The sequence below is a fragment of the Chenopodium album genome, unplaced genomic scaffold, assembly GCF_948465745.1.
Source record: "Chenopodium album unplaced genomic scaffold, dcCheAlbu1.1 scaffold_32, whole genome shotgun sequence".
Taxonomy (NCBI): domain Eukaryota; kingdom Viridiplantae; phylum Streptophyta; class Magnoliopsida; order Caryophyllales; family Amaranthaceae; genus Chenopodium; species Chenopodium album.
Window position 1 is genome coordinate 81,013 of NW_027665223.1, and position 9,573 is coordinate 90,585.

A 9,573-nucleotide genomic window follows, 5' to 3' on the forward strand; every position below is an offset into this window, starting at 1 on the left:
TCAAATCGACGTTGGCCACACTCCGCCGACGGCCGACCGGTGTTGTTCGCCTGCTTGCCTTTAGCCTTCTCTGAGTTCTCACTTTTCGACAGATCGAAACTTCAGTCTTCAGGTTTAGTTTGTAATTAATCTATTTTTTTTTGTAAATTGTTAATTAGTTTTTAATACTGCAGTAATTTTGTGTCTTAGGTGCCATAAGATTGTAACTCAGAAGATTGTGGTAAGTTCTCTGCAATTTGATTTCTCAGTTACATAATATTAATGCTAGTGGTTGGTTGGTAGTCTGTCTTGAGAACGTACAATAATTGCTAAATAATATGTTTATTATGTCTGAGATCCTTTGCCAAAACTTGGATCATATTTGACTTGCGTTTATGTTGCTATTAATTGAATAAGCCTCACTCATTTTACTTTTTTTTCTTTTTGTTATCAAGTCTTGATGAATAAACTACCTATTTTTATCAAATTTTATATGAGATTTCTGGTTGTTTCTTCTGGTTGGTTATTTATATATAAAAACTTATAATTGCTTTGTGCTTAATCAAATGGCTAAATAATAAACTTATAAACTTATATATAAAATTATAAACTTATAATCTTAGAAGACTATTTTTCTACTTTTATGATTAAAAAATAATAAATTCCATAATTAAATGTGCACCCCTAAACAAATCTAACATCTTATTAGACATTTTTTTTTGTAAGATTTAGTGTGCAAATTTTATTCATAACATAAAACCCAATCAATTAAAATACACTTTTCTCGATTTTACGTTTGTATATTGCACGGATCAGAAAACTAATTGCGGTAACAATATTTCTCCAAACGCCACCTTTTGAGCCTCCGCCGTTCCTCATCACTACCTCGTGTGTTATTTTCCCTCTTTGTCATTTTGTTGGTACTCATCGACTGGTCGTCACCTTCTTCTTCCTTCTCCTCTATCTACCTCTTACTCTCTCCTCTCTCTTCTCTCTTCCTCCGTCGGCCAACGGTCCAGGTCTCTTCTCCGACATCGGAAAGCGTCCTAACGGTTCTTTTACCATTTTTCTTCTCCATTTTCGCTTTCGATTTTCTCTCTTTTCTTCTAGAATTTCTGATTAGATTTGTTGTGGATTCGATTCTTGTAAATATAATTTGTTATTGAAATTTTCGAGTGCAGATTTTCTTACGAGGGATTACGTCTCAGATCAGAAGTTTTCAGTTTCATCCTTCAGCGTCAATGGCGTGGTATTTTTTTGCCCTAATTTTTTTTTTCGCAATAGTCATTTTGAGGCATTTGAGCTGATGTTAATTTAGTTACGATCCATTCGTATAATGCTCAAGTTATTTTGTCCAGTTTCTACATTTCAAAATCTTTGTAATCGGATTTCGTTCTTCCTATAGTTGATGCATGATTTATCAAGTATATGCCAGTTATTTGTTCAATCGCTTCTGCTGCATTTTTACTTTTTGTAGTTGCCAGAATTTGAATTTGGTTTTGTGAATATTTGTGGCAAAATGCGCAATGGTTGAATGTTATGAATATACTTGATTAGTTTATATTTAGATTCAATTGCGTGCACATTTGTAAGCAATAAGTTGTCCGGTTCCGGTTTTGGAGATTAGGAGATATAACATTATAACATATAGTTAATCTTACAAACTTAGACTATTGTTTTTCGAATAGAATTTTTCACTTAAGCAAGCGAGGTCCAAGGATAGTCTTCTGCATATGACAGATTTATTTAGCTGACTTGCCTGAAGCACCAAGCTAGCCTAGATCCTCGCTCTGAGTACTTTTCTGATGCACATCTTCTTGTAATCAGAGTAGTTTTTGATACGTTAGAGAAGTTTTCTGATGCATGCATACTGCTTTCAAGTTTTGACCCAGGCGAGTAACCACTAATATTCTAGAAGACTGGAACTATATAACTATATAAGTCATTGATGTCTTTGTGTTGGAAGCAAAGGTGCATTGGCGTATGCTTTAGTGCTCAACTCATACCAACTGAGTGTATTGGTTGTTTTATTTCTGAAATTCTAAACTTTGACGAGAAATTATAACGACGCTTATATATAAATAACGAAGCTGCTCATTACCACCCGAAGTTTATATATATAAATAACGGAGCTGCTCACAAGTTTGCTCACATTAGCAAAAATTATGTTGAGTTGCGTGTTTGGATTGAAGAAGTCCCTAGTGATGTAAACGCTACTATTGTTCTTGATGCTGCTATTGCTTAATGGTAAGTGAAGAAGTCCCTAGTGATTGCTAAAGAGTTAATGGTTTGGTAATGTGATTGTTTGGCAATAGAATCAAATGTAAGGAATAGAAAGCTTAACTTTGATTTTGTCTTATAAATTTCTAATAATGTAATTGGTTATGTAACTATTATATATATTTTGTGTAATTGGGCTCAGATGTCAAACACAGAGGATAATCCCTGATACGGCAGAAACGATGAAACCCAGGTCAGATATTCCAGCCTTTGTGCCCCTCTTTCTGTCCTCTCGCTCCCACCCCACCAGAAAAAAATATAAAAGGAAAAAAAATAAATAGCAAAATGCTGTAATGTTCGTGAAGTTATAGGTATCTTTAAATTTGTTTATTCTGTTCTATCACTTTATATCATTCTATGGCATATGTAGATTGGTTTATGAAGCAATTTCTTATAAATGATTGCAGTGTGGGCGTCAACTTTCAAAATATGAATGCTTTTGTTTTGTCTAGTAGTGTCTGGCAACAAAAGATGGTAATATTACTGGTATGAAAAGGTTAGTATTCACGTTGAGTCAAATAGCTTTAGTATTTATCTGATTCAAGCTAGAGACATACATCAACGTGTGTGTACTACTTATAACATAGTTTTCACCTTGTACAATTTCTCAAAGTTTTATATACTTTGGACTTAGGAGCTTGAAATTCACATGAAAGTATAACTCAGCACTTCAGCAGAAATTTTATTTCTTGCATTATTGAGCGAGCAACTGTGAAAAGGTAGTTTCCACTTTCCACAGCATGTGGGCTAAGTCATAAATCTTGCACTGCAAGTCCTGGCGTACTCCAATGCTAAGGTGCTTAGGCACTTGATATCTCATTTTTGGTGGTTTGAATATTAAATAACACTAGGATAATTGAGAGACTATTAATTACCTTTGATTATCGGTCAAAGCATTGATTCTAGTCAAGCTGGATCCCTAGCAAGTGGAGCATAACTGGAATGGAGCTCGACTTGGAGTGTTTTCGCGGTTTCGCCCCTAAATCCACCTAACTGCCTGTGATGTATTGGATGTTGGAATTTAGCATTTGAACCTAATTGAATTGCTATTACTTAATCGCTTGATATCTTTAACAATATTGCCTGCTGGAAATGCCCATTATTTAATAATGAATGACAATGTGGCATTAGATGCTTTGCATCTGACAGCTTGTTATAGGTGGAAAATGGCACAGCATTTCATTGGTTTTGGATCAAGAGATGTATGTTGATATTGCCACACCATGATGCTCTTTCATGAACGTTATGTGGTAATAGTATGGATTTCAAATCTTGATGTGTTACAGTGGAAAGAATTAGCTTAAGGTCTCTTACTGCACTTTTAAAGGGTTTATGCTCATGAAGTAGTAGTGAATTGTGTTTATCGATTTTACAAGCTCTAATATAATTTCCTGAACAATGCAGACTTTCATGGCTGGTTGACGGTAAAAGAATTGCTACCAAAATAAAGTTTCCATCTAAGACATGTGATGTGGGGAATGGCAAGTGGAAAAGCAACCCAACTAGATTGTGCCCAAGCTGCCACCATATTATCGATAACAATGACGTAATACACTCCTGATCTGACTGCTCTTTGACTTGCTGTAAGACCGCATTTAGCATGCGTTCTCTTTGTCTTATTAGATCTGATCTAATTAAATCTTATAATATTTTGTAAAACTTATTTTATCTGATAGGATCATATTAGATCTTACAGAACTTATTAAGATCTTATAGAATTTATTAGACCTTATAGGATCTTATGAGATCTAATATGATTTTATAAGATCTTTTATAAGAAGAAGAGAATGCCCCCTTAATCAATTTTCCCTGTGACTCCAAAATGTACTTATATTGTTTTTTGCTCGTTTTGGGAAATTTCCAATGTACTTACAACCTTATTATTCTGAGTTTGTAGAAAAAGCTTCAAGTGTTTGATAATGTTGCATTATCATTTCCTAGCTTGCTTTTACTTTTGTTTGCAGTATGTCTTGCCTGCTTCCTGTTTTCATGTTGCAAACCCTTGAAATCCCCATGGGATATCTCTTTCTTCTAAATCAGTGCTAATGGAGTCCTTTTTAATTCATTTTTTTTACTCTTACTATCAAACCCTTAAGCAGTTTTGAATCAAACCAGCCAAATCACGATGGTTGGAACTTTGACGAACAATGTGGTGACCATTTGTGGTGAATAGCTAAACAAAGAGCAGTCTGATATTTGAATTGTTGGGACAAAAAGGTAGTGTAGCACTCTTTAGCTGGTCTGTGTAGGATTTGAGGAGAGTAAAGAGGGAATCATAGCAGGTAGGTGGCAATGAGCTAGTGAGTAGTGCTTGGAAAATTATGGCAGTGTGAAGATGCAGGATAGTAATGGGCAGAGGAAAGAGGGAGGAGGAGGGTTTGAGGTATTCCAGTGAAGCTTTCCTAGATTTTCATAGAGGTCAGAGATCTAGAGAAGTCCCAAGACAAGGGTAAGTAATCTGTTTTCTTTTCTCCATCCAGTCTCATGTTTGTTGTGCAGTTAAACCCCTGTGATGCATTTAACTGAAATCAATGCTATATCTGTCAATTCATTTTTGTTTCTACTTCATCCAATCCCTTGTTTGTTGACTTTGATTTGCAGTGTTCTCCTAATAAAGCCCAAAGTACCAATTGAATGGAAAATATTTGAGATGTGAAATAATCCGCAGCTTTGATTTTAAAGGAACTTAAAACTACCATTGAACTGTACAAAATACATGGAGATTTGATAAAATTTGCTATTTTGAGATCAGTTAACTGTTGGCATTGTTTTTGGAGTATGACAAATTTACAATAACCTGTCAAACTGCATGCACATTTGATTTTTTGCATTGCTATATCTCTGCTTCATATTCAGTACAAGCACATACTATGAATACGTGCTATTGTGTTTTTATAATGTAAAGTTCTAAACAGTTAGTCATGTTGAGCTCTGACACATTAAGGATATTCTTGTTAGCAGAAGCAAAAATGTAGAGCTTTATGTGTAACCTATGCCTGCTTCCTTGGTGATTGGTGATATCGCCTGTGACTGGACTATTTATTGCTTTTCTCTGCATGTGCATTTTGTACACATTTAGATCTTTCTTGTTCCTTCACTCTCAGGTAGCTCAGGAGTGGCCAGGATTACCAAGAGGTGTGAAATTTGATCCTACAGACCAGGAAATAATCCAACATTTAATAGCAAAGAATGGCGTTGGAGATGAGGTACCACACCCTTTCATCGATGAGTTCATCCCCACTGTTGATGAAGACAGTGGAATTTGTTACACTCACCCGCAAAATCTACCAGGCGAGTTGCAAATTATCAAGCATACTTATTACCTGGGTTTTGTAAGTAATTAACTCTTTCTAATAATTAAATCAAGGTGTCAAGCAAGACGGATGTCCGTCTCACTTTTTCCATAGAACTACAAAAGCTTACAACACTGGTACAAAAAAGAGACGGAAAATCCATGGTGATGATTCGGGTGATGTGCGTTGGCATAAAACTGGTCGGACCAAACCAGTTATGCTCAATGGGGTACAAAAAGGTTGCAAGAAGATTATGGTTCTGTATGTTAGCTCTGCAAAAGGGGGCAAATTGGAGAAGACGAATTGGGTCATGCATCAATATCATCTGGGTAGAGAGGAGGATGAAAAGGATGGAGTATATGTTATTTCAAAAATTTTCTATCAGCAGCAGCTGGTGAAACAGAGCGATAAGGTTGTAGATCATATCTCAGATGTGGCAGTTGTCAATGTGACTCTTGAGCCTCCTAGGAATGATAAGCTACATGAGATTGCTCTGATTGCACCCTCTGGTGTCCAGGTGATGTTATTATCGACTTTTTGAAAAATTATGCAATTTATGCACATTTAGCAGTGCTTTTAATTTTTATGCGAATAGATGCTTTCCTGACATTACAGGCCTTCATAGTTTACAAAGAAATATTTTTATAAAGCATATTAGTGACTTATTATATATCTGTCTGGTAATGCCTATGCTGCATTTATTGTAATAATAATTTAGGCCGATAGTAGTTTATTGCTGTCATCTAGTATGTATGTAGATCCAAGTGCTTCACCCTCACGTATGCAACTCTATGATATGCTGCTGAGTCAAGAAGTGGCATATCCATTATTGTTACTCATTTACGCTATAAATCAACTGACACAAGAACAATGTGTTTGATCTTTGATTTTGCTGCCTGCTGCTCAGCTGTACAAACGATTAATTTTAAGTTGTTGCATTGTTTTGTTCATTGCCTATTCATTTTTGTGACAAGGAAGATTGTTTTATTATATAATTTATAATTTCTTCACAGGATCACCACATGGTATTTGGTGATGAAGCGCTGCAACCTGAACCAAACATATCAACTGATGATTATAACATAGAGTTTGCGTGTGAGGCTTATACCGATCATCAAGTTGTGGGACACGCCGATGAAAATCAGTTTGAGGAATTATTTTTGTCACAGGATCTGCCAAATACCCAACAGCTTATGGAAGCGATATCTCTGATGGATGATTTCCTCCCAAGCGAGTCTACAAATATAAATGATGAAGGTACTGTAGTGAAGAAGAGATCTGTTTTTTCAGAGTATTCTCATTTGGGACCTGAACAACTAAAGAAAGATCTGGAAGAATGCATGAATTTAGCCCTTGATGCTGCAATCACAGATTTAGGTACACCACCTGAATTCAGACTAGGCCAGATGGTAAGTTATGGTAATGCATGGTCTTATATGATATTTCTTTGTTTAATAGCTTGGAGACCATGGAAGTCAAATTGTAGCAACTAATATAAAAACTATCACTATCTTTTAATTTGGCCATATAGGAGTTCGGATCACAAGATAGCTACAATGCCTGGGGCATAGGCAAAGGGTGAGCTACTAACGATGGAAGTGCCATCACGCTCAAGCAACCTTTTGTATTCACTACATTCTCCGGGTAACAGCTGACGGAAATTTCCTAATTTTTTTTGTAATCCATGTATGAGGGGCATGAGGCATGGTGGTTGGGGTTAGATCAAATGTATAGCCCTCCTGTTTTGATCTTAGCGAGTAGGCTTATCTTGTGCATGTCATCATGTTTTTGTGAATGTGAGATGATACTCAGTAAGGAGCCGAACTCGCTCCTGTGATTCCAAACCTGTTTAACATGGACCGGTTTTGATGTTTTTCATATCAGCTCATCATCCTTTTCTGTATTGATGCATCCAGACGAAATATATGGAAGATTATGTTGCTTTTGTAGCTTATGAGTGTTGCCCTCTTTCTGTATGATTTTTATTCTACACTTGATCATTCGTGATGAGTCAGGACGTGAGGCTGGTGGGTCATATTTTGTTATGCTATTCTGGTGTTTGTGAAACATTCATGAAGTTGAAGGATGTTACAAAATGCAGCAAAGTTACTCTTATTATTATGGCGTGAAGTGAATGAATGGATGTTGTAATTTTGTGAATGAAGGATGTTGAGAACATCTGTCCAATTTGGTACTGGATTTGAGATTTAAAAAATTGATATATAACAAGCAGAAATCTTTATTCATCCTCATCAAATCAAATTAAAAACTATTTAGCAATAGTCAATAGCTATTTCATTTTAGTCTGGACCTTCATACATGCATACACAGGAGGCATATCATACATATACATAAAACATCCTCAGAGAGCTTTATATTGATTACATTCCTCCTTTCTCGACGAAACATTGATATTCTTATTCAAACTTATATCTTCATAAGGATCTACTTGGATTTCCTCTACCTTATGGGTGTCTATTATTGAAGAAGAAGGTAATGGTACAACAAGAGTCTACTTAGGTGGTTGTTTATTATTATTTTTGGCTTTATAACTAAAAGGTCCACTTTCAATAACAAGTATAAACAGATTAAATCACTGAATGAAATAGATTAAATGATGAAGTTATGAGAAAAAGCATGAAAAAAACCGTTATACTCATAAGCAACTTTGGCAATGGCATGGTCTTCTCTAGCATAGTTATTTATGTATGCACAACACATTAATTCCAAAAGATGGATCAACCATAATATAGTCCAGTGTAGAAAGTATGTTAAGTAAGGACATCAAAATGGGTTTGTAATAGATAACTCGTACAGGTAGCTTGGCTTCAGGAGCAAACATGGTTAAAGGAAGAATGATTAAAAATTGTCTTGTATCCTCTTTTTCTTAATCCTTCCTTTTACTTATCTCATTTGTCCTTCTTACCCCTCTAACCCTCTCCTTATCCACCTTTCTTGTTCCTTCTTCCTCCCTTCCACTCCCTTATCTCATCTATCTTTCCTATGGCCTTATTAAGCATTTTTTTTATTCAGATCATATACATTCTCAATCTCTCTCTTTCTTTCGACCTCCTCTTTTTTTCTCTCGCAGCCTCTCTCATTCTTTATCTATCTATCTATCTCTCTTTCTCTCTAGGCCCTTGTATCTCTTATCGCTAGGTAGGTATCCCCCCACAGTTAGTGAGACCGTGAGGTCTACTCTCAACAAACCCGACCTTTTTAACCGCTATCCTAGTAATTAGGCCTCCTAATCGAATAGGGGTCGACTGAGTGCTACTAGCGGTGGCATGTCTACTCAAGTGGTGAATAATGTACCTACCAACGTTCAGTTTACCAAACCCAAACACATAATGTCCAATTATAGCTAGTTCGTTAGTTTGTGCATTATGTGGTTCATTCCTACCTAAAAAACAAACACTCGAAAATCTTTGCCAGATTTTAGGAACAGGGTGATGAATAGGTCTGGCACTAGCATGTTGGGCGTTCGGGGCCGGCAAACTAGTCAAAACACGGTAAATATCATCCATTTTATATTCTTCATGCCAATGGTGAGGTAATTCCGATTCCAAATCAAATAATTTACAAAATTCAACATAAGTTAAACTAATATTCCTATTGTTCAACCTAAACAACAAATTCGGCCCATTTTTACTATTTACAACATGCAAAGAGGAAAGATATTCACAAGTCAATACACGATACGTAGGATAATGCATATCAACAAATTTTCTCATTCATATATCGTTCATGAATCGTCTAACATAATTAAATAAACCCAATGACTCAAGAGTAGGGTGGTGCAACCACCGTGAAGGGATTACCTCACACTCATAGAGCTTTTCGAGCCGTTCCTTTTGCTCAGGGGTTGCAATTCGAATGGTTGGCCACTGTGGAAGTTGCAACTCCGGATCATATTGTTGGCTCGAACTAGAACTCCTCCCAAGTAGTGATCTTGCCCTCTTTGATGCCATTAGCAAATATGGGTTTGGGAAAAATTTGTTGGAATTGGAAATTTTTGGTA

The 9,573-nt window shown here is 36.0% G+C and overlaps 1 protein-coding gene across 1 annotated transcript; it reads left to right on the plus strand.

The window, feature by feature from the left end:
- Window positions 1-851: 851 nt before the first annotated feature.
- On the plus strand, window positions 852-7,501 carry LOC145622278 (SUPPRESSOR OF GAMMA RESPONSE 1-like). The gene is made up of 8 exons (XM_081676391.1): window positions 852-1,031; window positions 1,161-1,228; window positions 2,402-2,452; window positions 3,664-3,805; window positions 5,364-5,550; window positions 5,627-6,069; window positions 6,566-6,961; window positions 7,084-7,501. The coding sequence occupies exons 3-8, from the start codon at window positions 2,442-2,444 to the stop codon at window positions 7,132-7,134; spliced, it is 1,230 nt and encodes a 409-aa protein (XP_081532517.1). The 5' UTR covers window positions 852-1,031; window positions 1,161-1,228; window positions 2,402-2,441; the 3' UTR covers window positions 7,135-7,501.
- Window positions 7,502-9,573: the final 2,072 nt, after the last annotated feature.

Coding starts and splice junctions, on each gene's coding strand:
- LOC145622278 (XM_081676391.1), top strand. Junction 5,551..5,626: donor TCACCCGCAAAATCTACCAG/GCGAGTTGCAAA, acceptor AATTAAATCAAG/GTGTCAAGCAAGACGGATGT. Junction 6,070..6,565: donor TTGCACCCTCTGGTGTCCAG/GTGATGTTATTA, acceptor ATTTCTTCACAG/GATCACCACATGGTATTTGG.